The sequence below is a fragment of the Thunnus maccoyii genome, chromosome 8 (assembly GCF_910596095.1).
Source record: "Thunnus maccoyii chromosome 8, fThuMac1.1, whole genome shotgun sequence".
NCBI lineage: Eukaryota > Metazoa > Chordata > Actinopteri > Scombriformes > Scombridae > Thunnus > Thunnus maccoyii.
In genome coordinates, this window is record NC_056540.1 from 17,646,622 (window position 1) to 17,661,626 (window position 15,005).

Genomic DNA, 15,005 nt, shown 5'->3' on the forward strand with positions numbered 1-15,005 from the left:
TGTGTCTTTTAGTATTGGGCATTACAGCAAAGGATCAGTTTATTTTTATTTTTTTTCAATCAAGGCCCACAATGGTGTTTTGCAATAGAACGACAGAGTTGGCTGAATGTAGCACGTCTTTTTTGGGGGGGGGGGGGGGGAGTACACGCTTGAAGCACACGAGTATCATTGTTCAACCCAAACGACGGTGTTACGAGTTTTAAACCCTCCCAGGCTATGCCTTCGGTGTGCATGTGGTTTTTGTTTGTCGTGCTGAATGCTTCACTGGCGTGCATACTTGTGAGAATATTGTCAAATGCTCGCCTGGTTCATGTGTGGGTGGTAACAATAAAAAGAAGCATCATTAAATGGCACAAGTAGCCGTTGAACGAGAGATAAAAGACAACCTGTGTTACTTTCTTCCTGCTCTGGCCAAGGATGGTGGCCATTGAACAATTTGAAACTATGTGAGTATACTTCTATGTGAGAATAAATATCGCTATTGTGGGCTGTGATGAATGGAACGAGTTTCACAAATATCTGTAACGAGTACATTAAAGACATTTCCAAAATGGCCTTATAAAGAATTTTTAAAAAGATGTCTTCTCAGAATAAAAGGTCAAACTGATGAAAAAATTGAATGTGTCATGACTCTTAATTGTGCACAATTGTTTTTTTTTTTAATTTCAGTTTCACCTCTCCCTTTTTGCTTTGGTTTTTGAAATATGAGAGAACCGTAAACACATCAGTTGCAAAATACAGGCAGCAAACGTTTACACACAAGTGATGAAGGTAGCCAAAAAAAACAATCAATACAAAAAAAAGGCATTTGTTCTTGAATAACTTAATGAAATGTGTCCAGGTCATTGCTTGATCCTTTGAGTGGCTCCGTTTAAACCACCCTACATCAGTCAACTGAGGCCCAGTTTTTCTTTTAGGGTAGATATTTGCCACAGTAAATTCTTAGCTTGGAGTTGACATCTACTGCATTCTCTCTGCATTCCACAATATTATGGATTTTGCAATAATGTAAGGCATGTCGATGTTGTAAGAAGAGGAAAGACTCGACGCAGCCCCTCTCTGAACTGTCCTCTCACGCTTTACTTGTCTTTCTTGCTCTCTGTGGGCTGCTCTTCGTTGTCGGTTTCAGGATGAAGCTCGTCGCTGCCCTCTTCTGGCTTAGAGCCGTTCTGCTGCTCTCCCTTCAAACCACGACTCTTGCTCAGCTTCTTGGATTTCTGGAAGAGCTCGTTGAGGTTGAACTCTCGGATAATGTTCTCCTGCGGATGAAATAACCTTCATGTTAGCTTGTATGTGTGAACGTGAAGCTGTCCCAAGCAACACCGACTCAGTACAGACTCCCCCTGTGTTTGTTACAAACAGACACACCTCATTAAAGGTCCAAGACACAGCTCTGCCTTTATTGTCCACCATTGGACGTCTCATGATTTCCCGTCCTCCTTGGAATAGCACCAGTGAGGGCAGCTGCTTAGCCAGAGGGGAAGTGCTGACTTTGTACCTGTTCAGGGAAAAAAATATGAGACAGTTAATACCTGTGCTGAGAGAATCTGGCAAAATCTCAGCTTAAAATTTGTACCTTAAGCATAAATGAAAAAAGTGACATTAATACTCCTACAAGAACATCATTAAGAGAGATGCAGAGCAGAGAAAATGACTGACCTCTCAGAAACGTCTCCATAGCGTCCAATGTCCACCTTCCCAAACCTGAGTCCAGCACAGTTATACCTGACGATTGTAAGGAAAGATGCACAGGACGTTTAGGCAATCAGTCTCTGTTGCTGCCATTTTTACATTCATTGCAGCCACTCAAGGCCAAAAACTGAACATATAGTATATTATATGTAAATCTGAAACATATCAGTTAGATCAAATGTGATTTTGATCACTGACGGAAACATTCAATGCATCTTATAAAAGACTTACATCTTATGTTGATTAAAATCTAAACTTTAAAAAGGTAAAATCTGAACAGAAATACAGTATGGAATATGGGAGGGAGTTATTAAGTCAATATTTAATTGAATACATGCTTTCAAACTCAAAACACATCATTATGTAACAGCACTACAGAAACAGGAAGCATCAGTGTCTGCAGCAGGTACCGTATTAAATAAATTAAACTATTGTACATTTCAACTCTCAGACATCAAACACTACGATTTTACAGTGAATTCAGAGCAGCTACGAACAAATAAAATACAATTTTAGCACACAGAATGCTCAATAAGTTCATGAAATATTTTGGTTTTAAACTTATAATTGTTTATTAATCATAATTTTCTTTTTTTTTTCTGAATACAGGTGTGACTGGTGATTTGTAGCTTTAAACCTAAGGAATTGTAAGCATCAGCATCTGGAACCACAGACAGGGATCTTAACTCTTCATATCTCTTACTTGAGCGAAAGGTCGGCGAAGACCGGAGCGAAGGACTGGCAGTCAGAGGACCAGTTGGCGTAGAATTCGACAATCCAGGTGATGCGACTGTCCTTTTGCAGCTCCTCCTAATGACTCAGTCACACAAGATCAGATGAAACAGATTACACAGGTTTAGCTATCATTCACACCTACTCGCCTCCAGGACTCGGGCATCATCAATGATACACGTTAATATTTCATTTTCAAATTTCTGTAGGCAACAATGCTACTATTTTGGGCCTTCCATGTTGATGGATACAGTCCAAAAATGGATTTGTAACTAAAAGAAAACAATCTAAGTGGCTCATATCTTTATGTTCTTGTTATATTTCTCATGAATACTTGATTACCCCATAAATAAGTGATTTAACAGTCCCAACAGACCAAACTGAAGTGATTCCTATCAGTTGTGTTGCTCTTATGTAACATATCAAGAGCCTGAAGTACTCCATCCAAATGGTCTTATAAAGGATTCACAAGCATTTGGACAACTGCTTGGTCTCTAGTGTAACACTCACATCTATGGTCTGGTCGCTGAAGTACTTGATGTACTCTGGGCCCATGTAGACTGGAGGCTTACAGGTCATGACGAATGCTGGAGAAGCACAGAAGAACAGACTATTAAACTGAAGAATTAAAGGACAGATTCACAACTTTCAACTCTGCTCTAAAACAATATTTAGGAGCCCAAATGTACACTGACATGTTTTTCTTGCTGTAATCATTCCTCCTGTTCATACTGACCATTAAGAGACTCCTTCATAATGCACTTTCAATGTAAGTGATGGGTGACAAAATCCACAAGCCTCCTTCTGTGCAAAAATCTATATAAAAGTTTATTTGAAACTAATATGAAGCTTCAAGAAGAAGATATTATATTACTGAACTAACTCAGACGGCTGAAACCTCGTATTATCTTAAACTTTTAAATACATTTTTGCTCAAAAAGAGGACTGTTGATTTTAATAATAATAATGGTAATACATGTTATTTGTTGTTGTCTTTCAAACACCCAAGGACCCCATACAATGCAACAAAAGGTATGAAATGAATACAAAAGATAATTAAACAGCAAATGTTCAATTATGAGTGAATATGGAATAGATATAATGTCATGATTAAAGTTGAATTATAACGAGTATATTAACTTAAAGGACCAGTGCGCAAGATTTAGGTGAATTTACTGGCAGTTGGTTCTGCAACCTCACCGCTAGAGGCCACTAAATCTTACATACTGCTCCTTTAATCAGATAGTGTTTGCAGCTGCAGCAGAAGCCTCTGGCACACGTGGTGCTGAGTCTAAAAAAAGAGACAGACAACTGAGCAGTTGAGGAGGATCAAAAAGGACGGGAAAGGGTATAAGGATGGAGAAGGTCTGTAAGGTATGGGGGGGGGGGGACTTATTTTGTCCCCCATCACTTACATTGAAAGTGCATTTGAAGGGGATCTTCTAATGGTCAGAACGAACAAGAGGAATGATTACAGCAAAGAAAACCTGTTTCAGTGCTGTTGACTGTTGTTTAAGAAAGACTTGAAAAATTGTCAACCTATCCTTTAATAAAGTTATTAAATATGTATACAACCCAAAAAGTGGTGTTTCTAGTGAAGAATCTAATTCAGTTTGGCAAAGAAAGTTGTGTGCACATTCACACCTTTAATGGAGTAAGTGCTTGATACAAAAATGGAAGAGAAAAAAAAAATCAAGTTACCTACAAACTGAAATCCTTTATTTTTTGGTATTAATTTAGTTAAATTTCCTAAAATTCTGGCTTATTTTATGAATATTAACTGATACCTCTTAAGAAACTGTAGGTGAATATAAAGAGCCGTGTCTATATTTGGCTTTAGTGTGGTTCTGCATGACAGCGTTGGTGTTGTTTAACAGCAAAACACAAGTTGTAATGGAACCATTTTGCAGTGGAGATGATGGACAAAATAAAACTGTTATCTGTCCTTCATGGTGGCGAATGATTTTCCACAAATATGTCTGTGCATGCTCGGATTAAGCTTGAACTCGGGATTTTAACACTGACCGACACACAGAGCGAGGTAGAGGATGCCGAGCCGAATGTCCAGCCTGAAGAAGAGGATGACGTTGGCAACTTTACTGAACAGGAACAGGTTTCCTATGTGCTGCTCCAGCGTGACTGGGAGAAAGAGAGAAGAAAAGGGGAGGAACAGTGAAGGACAGAGAGTGTTAATACAAGGTCAGACGAACTCTGGAAAACACTGCAACTGTAATGTTTACACAACAACGCCAGGTTTTTAGTAAAGCACTTCCTGGATGTGGCTCTGCACAAGGCTTTTTCGTCTGGTTTCAGGTCAAGGATCTGAAACAGTTACACATTAGGTCACAAATACCTGTCAGGTTAAAGTTTAAAAGTTGCACATTATAGGACACAAATACCTGGTGTTAACAGTCGTATTACTGTCTGCAGTTTGGATAAAGATGATGTTTCTCTTTGTTCATGGAATAAAACAATCAGGAAATAAATGTATCATATTCCATAATAATTTCTGTTGGTCTCCGCTGGTCTCCAAACTGAGCCTCACTTGCTTGGTGTAAAAAGGCTGCATGCAGGTGCAGGAAATTAACCAATAGAAAACCAAACTTTACTCTTTTTTTCTACTCTGTTTCTAATTGATATTGAGATCTATTACAACTCTTTAGTTAAACTGCAAAAATAAATAAAGGCCCAAACAACTTTTAAAACTTTTAAAATGTCTGACCGATATTACTTGAATCTGTACCATTTTCTTTATTCATTTTTCCTCCTCCTTTGTATTATTTTGTTTTTTATTGAATGTACAAAGCTTCTTGCACAATACTTTTGCCTTTTTTTGTTATTATGTCATACTTGAATTCCCTGACACTTTGTTTCCCCTTTTTTTTCTTCATAGTTGTTCATATGTTACTGTTTTTTTTCTTTTACTATCTTCAGTAATGCACGTGTGGGCCACTTTTGATGACGTGACTGTTTACAGTGTAAACAAACACTTGTCATGTCATGGCATAGACTCACTAGACAATAGACAATAAAAGAGTGCGTGTGTGTGTGTGTGTGTGTGTTAGGGGGGTTAGGTTGGGGGGTGGGGGGTACTTACTGGCTCTTCTGTTCTTCATCATCACTATTGCACTGAGAAACATGAGAATCTCCACTTCTCTCTGTAAATAGACAAAGACAAAAAATGTGAAACAACTTTTTGGTAAGTAAGCAATTGTCTAAATCAGCTAACCTGACCACCCCCTCCCCTCCTTCCTCCATGCTCACCCAGTCAAAGTCGCAGGAGTTGCCGTCCTCCCGTTGGGTCGTCAGGTGCTCGCACACACCGGGTGCCTTTCGGACAACAAGGAAGGCGACGGTCATGAGGAACGAGGTGATATAATACGGTTTCAGCAGCCATTTGTATATCTGAGGTAAATGGTACAAGAAAGTACAGAGTCCTGTGATTACACCCATGCTGTCTGCGGCGAGAGTCAACCGGAGAGGGCGAGAGAAGAGATGACAGCTGCAGTAACTGGACGTGGTTAGTGGATGGGACTGCGCATGCGCCAAACAAACCGATCCCGTAGTCTCTGGGCCTAGCGGCTCGCCGTAGATTTGGCGGGACTGTATGAAAGGGGCGAGCGCAAAAACATAAACAAGAGAGAGGCTGGAAGAATGGAGGAAAGCGAAGCAGCAACACAAAAAAAGACTGTAGATGATGTTTGTGCGAAAGACCCCGCTGAAAAGCAGACCGGTGAAGCTACAGGAGACGTTTCCTCGCAGACGTCAGAGCCTGCAGCCGGTTGTGAGCCGGAGGCTCGATGGAGCAGATTGAAGCTGTTCGATAAAGTGGTGCAGAAGAGCCTGGATAAGTTCATCGGCCAGGCGAGGTGATGTGTTTAAAGCCGTGAATACAGTAGACCCAGTTTGTACCTCTTATGTCACTGTCATGACTGTAAATTACAGTTAAACTATATTAAATTGAGAGGCATAAAATGGTGCGAGTAGTACTCTGAGGGTACAAACGATGCCAGGCTAACATGAAAAGCAGTACGGTGTTTCGGTTTAACGAGTGACCGTGTTAACTGCTGACCTTCAGCCGATTGCGTTGTGGTTGTCATAGTGACGGCAGACAACATGTAGGCATCCTCTTAAAAGCCTTAAATTCTTTTAAATAAAATGTTCAACACAGTATATATTCGCTTTTTTGTCTTACATTGTGTAAATGGAGTCGATAGCAAGAAGCATTCACATTTCTTCACTTAACCGTCTACTGGCCTCATGACACAGTTTGTGTATAATATTTAGCGACAAACTGAACATATTGTGATAATTGTGTGTACACGATGACAAAGCGGGTTAATTGGTTGAATATGGACCACTTTCCGATTGAGGATAACTCTAAAAAAATCAAATCCAAGATAAGCTGTCACTGCACTGCCAATTTATAGGCTACGTTTTGTTTTCCACATTGTAAGAAACGTTACGAGAAGTGAATGCGTCCTGCTGAGCACAATTTAACTTACGTAAATGTTTAGCGTAGATAACAAACACAGATGAATATGTATTGTGTTTTCAACAGCTGCTGTCACCACGATAACCCAGATGCATTCAGCTGAAAGTCACCAATTAACACGGTCACTCGTTAAAGAGAAACACCGGCCCAGGGCCGAGATGTCAACAAGTGTGATGATCATCATGGCATCTGTCATAGGAAATGCCCATTGTAGAGATTATTGAAAAACCTGCCTATACAAATTAAAGTCGATCAATATGAATTATTGAAAAGAAATTATATATTTTTTTGGAAGAATAACAGAAAAGACTCATCTGCTTTATTTTCTGCAGCTCTGTATAAATAGATTTTCTCTTAAATCAACACAAGTAGGGCTGCAATAAATGATTATTTTTATTGCCTGTTATTCTGTTTATTATTACCTAGATTCATTAATGATGATTAACTGATTGATCATTATTACATGTCAGGAAACAGTGAAAAATATCCAACACATTTTAGGTCTTTTGTCTGATCAATAGTCCAAAGCCCAAAGATATTTAAAAAGCAAAGCAGCATATTCTCACTTTTTAGAAGCTGGAACCAGAGATTGTCTGGTGTTTTTGTTAGATTAACGACTAAAACAATTAATCGAATGTCGAAATGGTTGCTGATTCGTTTTATGTTGATTGACTAATCAGTTGTTTAATTTCTAACTGCAGTGCTCAAAAAATAATTGATTCATCAATTAGTTTATTATCAGAAAGTTACACTTGTCTACCTTTGTCTTTGACTGAGCCATATCAAAGAGGAATTTCTGTTACTATGTGACAAACAATAAAGTTTCTTGAATCTTTAAGTATTGATCGATTTATCGTTTCAGTTATTTGTATCACAGCAATGCCAAATATTCACTGTTCCCGCTCAAATGTGAGCAATTGAGCCCTTTATCTGGTTTATATTATTAAAATCCAAGTGTTTTTGAGTTTTGGACTGATTAATCAGTAATGAAAATAATCATTTGTTGCAGCCCTAAAACACTGTTAGGGTTTTTTGTTCAGTGGTCAACTGGTGTGAAGGTTTGAAATGTCAGAACTGATCCTTCTGAAAGTGTCCTATGTCGTTACGTAACTGAGATAAGGTCCAGTGTTTTGATAAAAGCTAAACTTTGCTATGTTTTTCATTGACTCTGCTTTCTCTCTCTCTCTCTCTCTTTTCATAAATACAGTTTTAACACATTTGCCAAAACGTTTCGTCCACTGTACAAGAGCAACCCCCTGAGGATGGAGAGCATTCACAAGCAGTTCATAGAGGAGCTGCGGAGGACTATACAGGTGTGAAGCACATGACATTAATACTATGCATGAAAATAAACTAGAAATGGTAGGCTCTCTGCCTGGTTGTTTGTATTATTTATGTCTATATTTGTGTGTGTGTGTGTGTGTGTGTGTGTGTATAAAGGAGGACATCAGCAGATTGACTGAAGAAGGCCAGTTAGAGTCTAAACTAAACGAGCTGGACAAACTGGAGAGTGCTGCCAAGAACAATCCAGACCCTGCATGGTTAGTAAACAACAATACATGCCCTAACCTCCCTGCACCCTCTGTTTTCTCTGCTATGACAAGATCTACTGGTTACATGTCAAGTATTTATGCATGTGAATTCCAACATCAATCATCTCATATTTGTCTATTCTATTGTACAAGACTGTTGTACGATGGACCCTGGTCACCACCTGTTTGACCCGTTGCTCTCTGGCAGGCGTTACAGGTCATTCAAAACACAGACCACTAGACTCATGAACAGTTTCTTTCCCAAGGCCATCTGCACTCTAAACTCATATATGATATTATCATATCTTTTTCATGAATTTCACACTGCGCGATAATTACATCTATTTATGTGCAACATTTCAGTGTATACTATTTTCATTGATACACTTTACCATTTCATATAGATGTATTTATTTATTTTAGTGTGCTGTGTGGTTGTGTGAGACTGTGTCGTGTTGTGTTTTTAATGCACCAACCAGCAGTAGCACTCCTTGTTTCATTGTATCTACAATACAATGACAATAAAGGCTTTCTATTCTTTTCTATTTCTATTCTATCACCGCCACTTATTAAAATAAATTGTAACAACAAGTAAACAGTAGGTTAATTTTATTGACATTAAGAAGAAGAGATTATTGTTAATATAAACCTTCTGACCTGCATTTGGATCCGATGTGTTTCTGAATGCAAACTGCTGAAATTTTCTCCAGCCTTCTCTCCCAGTATTAACAGAATTATTATATTGTTGTATATAAACTAGGGTCAGAGTTGGTCAAACATTTAATGGTAGTATTTGAGGATCCAAAATCAATACATGTCCTTGGTGTTAATCACCAAAGAACATCTCATTTCCTGAACTTGTACTTGTCACTTGTATTAACTGTATTTTAGATTCTGAGTCTCACTATATGACCTATAATGAAGTTGCTCTGCCTTTCTGCATTGTACTGTGCAGTACATCACCACTGTAATAGTACAATGTTCATAGACTCTGATTATTCTTCTTACGAAGTTGTCAAAAGTCAACGAATTTTAATCATTTTCCCTCCACTTGTTTTCGTAGGCGGCCCAGTGGGATTCCTGAGCAAGACTTTTGCAGCTTTTTGAAGCCATACTATAAAAAGCAGGAGGCCTACATGCGACTGGAGCTGAAAAAGATCAGAGCGGAGAACGCTGCCCTTGCGCAGCAGGTTCAGGCTGGCAGAGAGAGTATTACTCAGACTGAACATTGTATTTCAACCACTGTTGATGAGTGGAAGGTAGGAGAGAGAAAATGGCACATAAGTAAAAAAGAGATTTTAAATTATATTCAGTATGTTATTTTTTTACACTCACAAAGAGAATGCAGTGCAGCAAGACTTTACTGTAACTCTATGTAACTGTGACATTAGATGTAACATCTGTAGTATACTGTACATCTGGAAGTAAATACAGCAAAGATTTTTTTTACATAATGCATAGAAAACATTCTTGTAACTTTATTCTCATGAATTCTGTAACAGTTGCATGATAATCAACATTTTACTTCTCAGGTACATTTAGTTTTCAGGGATTGTTGGTAGAAAGTAATTGAGATATTGCAAGAGATTTCTCTGAAGACACATGAGTGGGAAGAGAACTTAAAACACTCAGATTTAGTCCAACAGTTGGTCTTTCTGTCAGAAAGCATGAATTAAGTATATCAAACTTTATGAAGTTTAATTTATATTAAACTAATTTTGTGGAGTACATACATATATGTCACAATAGCGAGCAAACAAATGCACAAATATAACTATCAATTGCAACACATACAAAAAAGGTAAAAATAGAAATATAAATCACATACATTTTAATTTAATAGGATTTTTTCAACACACCCTCTCAGCAACTGGATTAGGTTTTCTAATGAAATCTAATAGTGGAACCAAACCTTTCTAAAATTAATTAGGGGTTTTCCATAAATTAAAAAATGTGTATCAATGTGGCTCATCAAGATCCTGTGTTCCATATGAGGAAGTTTTGTTTATTATGAATGCAGTTTTTTTATTGTTACTGTACAGTTTGAACGAGGACATACTGCTGAGGGTCACAACATATTTGTGCACTGTAACATAAGTAGAAATCTGCCTTGAGTGGTAACAGAATTGTGTGTTTTTCTCTACTTTCAGGCATCTGTCACAGAATTTGAAAGGCTGAAGTCTACTCTCTGCCCTTATGGTGATTCTGGTGTCTTTGATGTGTGATCTTCGAGTTCAAGTTATTTTACCTGCAGATGTATGAACTGAAAAAAGAAAACATGATGCTACTACAGGCAGCTAGTTCCTGTGTTTACTATAGTTGTCAGACACTTATAATAACAATCTGAGCCTGTCAGCAGCAAAAACAAGCACCTTAGTGGACATACTTTGACGGGCACAAAGGATTACATTGCAGCCTGTTTTGCAGCTGCTCACTGCAGAGCTCTCATTCAATACCGGACCAATTCCAAAAATTGTTGTCCCCCATGGGAAAATGGGGTACAGATTGAAAAATAAATAAACTGTACATATTAATTTTGTTTACTGTGTCTTTTTGTCTGAAAATAAACAATATTCATCTTAGAGCGAATATTCCCTGCCATTACGGTATTGTGCGTGTTCATGCCTGGCATTACGGTACATGAGCCATGATAATAATGCCACAAAGAAGTGAAGAGTCGAGTAGTTGACACTCGGATGAATTCATAAGGAACATCATCCGATACTTAGCAGGCCATACGCCTGTAAAAACCGCTATTTTCTTCCCATGTAAATGTATTATTCGCGATAGATATGACGGAAATGTTTTCAACTCTGTTTGGTCAAAACGAAGCTCAGGGACCGCCCGGCTCGTCGTCCCTAGGCTTCGGACCAGGGAAACCTCCGCCGCCTCTTCCGCAAAACCAAGTCTCCATGGCGGGGCAGATGCCACCGCAGCTCGGGGATGAAGGGCCTGCTCTGCGGAAGCCCGGAGCAATGAATGAGCCTTTCTACTTACTACGAGAGCTACCCGGTACTGTCTCACTGTACTAATTATTGTTTGCTTTGTGTGTTTTTTATATGTTTTTTAATAAAAAGAAAAAAGTCGAGCTGCTATTAAACGTTGCTAAGCAGTTTGTAAACAATGCTAACGTAGCTAACGTTAGCGAACAAGATAAGTGTTAGCGAAAATACTTGAGTAAGCTAATTGCCGGTGTTAGCCCACCTGTTCTTCATAGATAGGGTTGTTTTTTAATAATGTGCCCTGTTCACAAAAACATTTCCAATAAAGTTTTCTATGTTTTAACTCCACTCTTGTGTTTAAAGTTAAACGTTACGTAACTGTTAAGCTCGTAGGACTGAGCATCCCTGAAGTAACACCAGCGCTAATTGGAAATCGTTAACTTACATCGTGGGAATCCTGTATTTGCAGAAATTAGAAATGACACATCAAATGACTAGACTTGTGATGTTTGAATGAATTACACTGATGTGAACCTCTGTGTGTTTAGTGGGAAACGAGCTGACGGGAAACACCAACCTCATCACGCACTACAACCTGGAGCACGCCTACAACAAATTCTGCGGGAAGAAGGTGAAGGAGAAGCTCAGCAACTTTCTGCCGGAGTTGCCAGGTGAGTCATAGACAAATGTAGCCGGCCGAGTTTAGAAAATGGGGGATGCACAAACGTCATCAGGAAAAATGTATGTAGTTTAGATGGTGATTTATGTTCCGTGTTGGGACATGTTACCGTTGATACAGTTCAGTCTATTATCAGTCATCCACTACAGATGTGAACTAGCTGCTCAGTGGCACTTGACTTTCTTCACTCTGATAATGGAGTTTGTTAACTGAAAGGGTCAAAACTCCAGCAACACCTGCTGTATTTAACTCAGAATGAAGCATTTCACCTTGTGGTCTTCATTACGGTCATCAAACAACAAGTCTTCCTTTCTTCTTCTTACTGAACCTACAGATTAAACATTAACCCTGATAAAGGCCACAAGCCATAGCCTCCACTCTACTAATAAATCTACAACACACCGCATGCATTTGAGATGCAAATATAAAATACGGACATTAGATTGGTCTGTGAATACATCAATGTGGTTCAGATTGAATCTGTAAACTCCACACATGACAGACATAATGATACCAATGCCTGCACCTCCTGATTAATAGTTTCATTGATATCAAACACAGCTGAACACTTAAACATGTTTATAGTTGTGTGCTCACCACTTGCAATTTCATCCCTTGTCTCCTGCTCTCTGTCATTCTCCCCCTCGGGCCACCTTGTCTTTTCTCTGATTTGCTGCAGGTATGATCGACTGTCCCGGCACTCAGGATGGCAGCTCATTGCGGTCTCTGATCGATAAGCCTCCAGTTTGCGGGAACTCCTTCAGTCCGCTAACCGGCGCTCTGCTCACAGGCTTCAGACTACACACAGGACCGGTACTTACTGAACACACACACTAAATAGTTGTGCCTAGTTTGAAAGGCACACATATTTTCAGTATTATGGCAGAATTTCTTTAGCAAAAATATATTCTGGCCTATTACAAATTGTAACATTTAAGTTAATACTCACGTGCATGCCTGTATTTGTTTTCCGCAGCTCCCAGAACAATACCGACTAATGCACATACAGCCTCCAAAGAAGAAGAGCAAACACAAGCACAAACACCATCGACCACAGGACCCATTACCGCAAGGTATGATGCAACCAACCGAACATATAAACACATGGAGACATGTAAGTTTTTGTTTTGTTGAGGCCGCTGATCCTTTACTTTCTGACATTACAGAAACCCCATCAGACTCTGATCCCAAGAAAAAGAAGAAAAAGAGAGACGATGATCCTGACCGCAAGAAAAAGAAGAAAGACAAGAAAAAGAAGAAGGTAAGAAAAACAGTTTGTTGTTATTATGGATCCAAATGCAGTTTATAGCAGAAATGGAAGTCTGCCCCAGACCCCCAACAACACCAAACCCATAACTCAACTCTAAATAAAACCCTTACCCTGATGATCTAATATTATGTCTAATTATACACCATTTTAGTTTATTAAACAAACTGGAACACATATTATTTGATTTTGGCCACTAGGGGGGGAAAGAACCCAACAACTGTCTGTCAGAGAACAGCTGACTTATTATTGGAACATGAAGTTATGACTTCACCTGTTCACAAACACTTGCCAACTATTGTTTACAAATACAGTTGTTTACAAATACATAATAAATACTTATATCTGCTAACAGTTACATTATAGTGTGTTGTAAACCATTTCTTAAATGTCTTTTTGGCACTTATAAATGCTAAATAGGGGGACTTGAAATTTTAAGAATGTTTTCTGACTGCTGAGAGACTTGAATGATCTTAATGAGGCTTCAATTGTTTTTACACCCTTCAGTTTGTATCTCTTGCGTGAAACAAAATGTGAAATAAATTTCTGACCATTTCTTTATAGCCCACACAAACACAGATACTATCATGAATTCCAGCCCCTCTCTCATCTGCCAGAGCACTTGAATCTACAGGAATAAACTTTATTAACTGAGTTCTGTTGATTCTCTGTCCCCCTCCAGAACCGCCACAGTCCCGACCACCCTGGCCTTGCTGGCTCACAACCCAACAGTAACAGCCTCAGATAGATGGGAGCCCACTGTGTGCATGCCTGTGTGAGTGTGTGTGTGACTGTGCATTTTGTAAGCGAGGATGTGTGTGTGTGTGTGTGCGTTTTACAGATAATTGTATTATTGAGAGTATGCCATAGTGAGAGAAAGGATCTATTGAAATAATGCAAATGGTCGTATGATGTGTGTGAGAGAGTCAAAGAGCAGCGACACAGTGGACGTGGGCGATGGTGGAAAGAAGTGTTACAGAGCAGTGTAAACGGCAGAAAGCCGCTGATGTTATGGATGACTGAGCAGCAGGCACTGTATGGATGTTTTCTTTGATTTTGTTGTAATATCTTTTGACCATAATGCCAAAATCAAATAAACTTTGGTTATTATCTTTGTTTTTGTCTCATTTAAATACTTCACATAGGTTAATATCTGTTTTATATGATAATTATGATACATATGTGGTTTAAAATGATCAATATGCCAAAAATAGTCATTTTATTAATCTGAATTTGTGAACTTTGGCTGTTTAGATGGAAGGCAAAAACACCCCTTAGACAAAAAGTCTTCATTCATACATTTATTTGTAAATGAAATGCACAAGCTGGATATATTGATTGTAGGCAGGAAAGAAAGGCAAGCGTACATTTAGCAAGATAAAGCAACACTTCAACCCAAAGGGTAAAGAGGGTAGATAAGATAGTCAACTGAGGGAGCTAATACGTCTTAAAACACAGATTTGGAGAAGGATAAAGGGGGGGGGGGGGGTTTGTTGCTGAGACTGTCAGAAGTGTTGATTAAACTTGATGTGCTGCTCATATGCTGCAAATCCAAATTACAAAGGCAGATGTACAAGTGAGTCACTGAGTTGACCTCAATTTCGCAGCTTTCGTACAGATCTGACAACAGACATCTTATGAGTAAAGCAACTTCCCGAGGTACTAA

At 38.8% G+C, this 15,005-nt stretch overlaps 3 protein-coding genes across 3 annotated transcripts; 2 read left to right on the forward strand and 1 right to left on the reverse strand.

Annotated features, from left to right (window-relative positions):
* Window positions 1-130: 130 nt before the first annotated feature.
* Window positions 131-5,975, reverse strand: tmx2a (thioredoxin-related transmembrane protein 2a). Its single transcript, XM_042418429.1, has 8 exons — window positions 5,689-5,975; window positions 5,522-5,582; window positions 4,450-4,563; window positions 2,935-3,011; window positions 2,396-2,502; window positions 1,660-1,725; window positions 1,369-1,498; window positions 131-1,259 (listed from the first exon to the last, which is right to left on the reverse strand). The coding sequence occupies exons 1-8, from the start codon at window positions 5,875-5,877 to the stop codon at window positions 1,080-1,082; spliced, it is 924 nt and encodes a 307-aa protein (XP_042274363.1). The 5' UTR covers window positions 5,878-5,975; the 3' UTR covers window positions 131-1,079.
* Window positions 5,976-6,078: 103 nt separating this feature from the next.
* Window positions 6,079-10,985, forward strand: si:dkey-6i22.5 (polyamine-modulated factor 1). Its single transcript, XM_042418428.1, has 5 exons — window positions 6,079-6,293; window positions 8,127-8,232; window positions 8,360-8,460; window positions 9,515-9,710; window positions 10,602-10,985. The coding sequence occupies exons 1-5, from the start codon at window positions 6,079-6,081 to the stop codon at window positions 10,674-10,676; spliced, it is 693 nt and encodes a 230-aa protein (XP_042274362.1). The 3' UTR covers window positions 10,677-10,985.
* A 113-nt stretch (window positions 10,986-11,098) lies between these two features.
* On the forward strand, window positions 11,099-14,451 carry med19a (mediator complex subunit 19a). The gene is made up of 6 exons (XM_042418427.1): window positions 11,099-11,463; window positions 11,942-12,064; window positions 12,752-12,885; window positions 13,049-13,145; window positions 13,239-13,333; window positions 14,022-14,451. The coding sequence occupies exons 1-6, from the start codon at window positions 11,244-11,246 to the stop codon at window positions 14,085-14,087; spliced, it is 735 nt and encodes a 244-aa protein (XP_042274361.1). The 5' UTR covers window positions 11,099-11,243; the 3' UTR covers window positions 14,088-14,451.
* The last annotated feature ends 554 nt before the right edge of the window (window positions 14,452-15,005 follow it).

Bases quoted from the DNA above. Each gene is read 5' to 3' on its own strand.
- tmx2a (XM_042418429.1), bottom strand. From the start codon at position 5,877: ATGGGTGTAATCACAGGACTCTGTACTTTCTTGTACCATTTACCTCAG. The intron at 5,583-5,688 runs GTGAGCATGGAG...GTCTATTTACAG, and splicing joins ACTCCTGCGACTTTGACTGG to AGAGAAGTGGAGATTCTCAT. The intron at 1,260-1,368 runs GTGTGTCTGTTT...TTTCATCCGCAG, and splicing joins TGTCTTGGACCTTTAATGAG to GAGAACATTATCCGAGAGTT.
- si:dkey-6i22.5 (XM_042418428.1), top strand. From the start codon at position 6,079: ATGGAGGAAAGCGAAGCAGCAACACAAAAAAAGACTGTAGATGATGTT. The intron at 8,233-8,359 runs GTGTGAAGCACA...GTGTGTATAAAG, and splicing joins AGCTGCGGAGGACTATACAG to GAGGACATCAGCAGATTGAC. The intron at 8,461-9,514 runs GTTAGTAAACAA...TTGTTTTCGTAG, and splicing joins AACAATCCAGACCCTGCATG to GCGGCCCAGTGGGATTCCTG.
- med19a (XM_042418427.1), top strand. From the start codon at position 11,244: ATGACGGAAATGTTTTCAACTCTGTTTGGTCAAAACGAAGCTCAGGGA. The intron at 12,886-13,048 runs GTACTTACTGAA...TGTTTTCCGCAG, and splicing joins TCAGACTACACACAGGACCG to CTCCCAGAACAATACCGACT. The intron at 13,334-14,021 runs GTAAGAAAAACA...GTCCCCCTCCAG, and splicing joins AAGACAAGAAAAAGAAGAAG to AACCGCCACAGTCCCGACCA.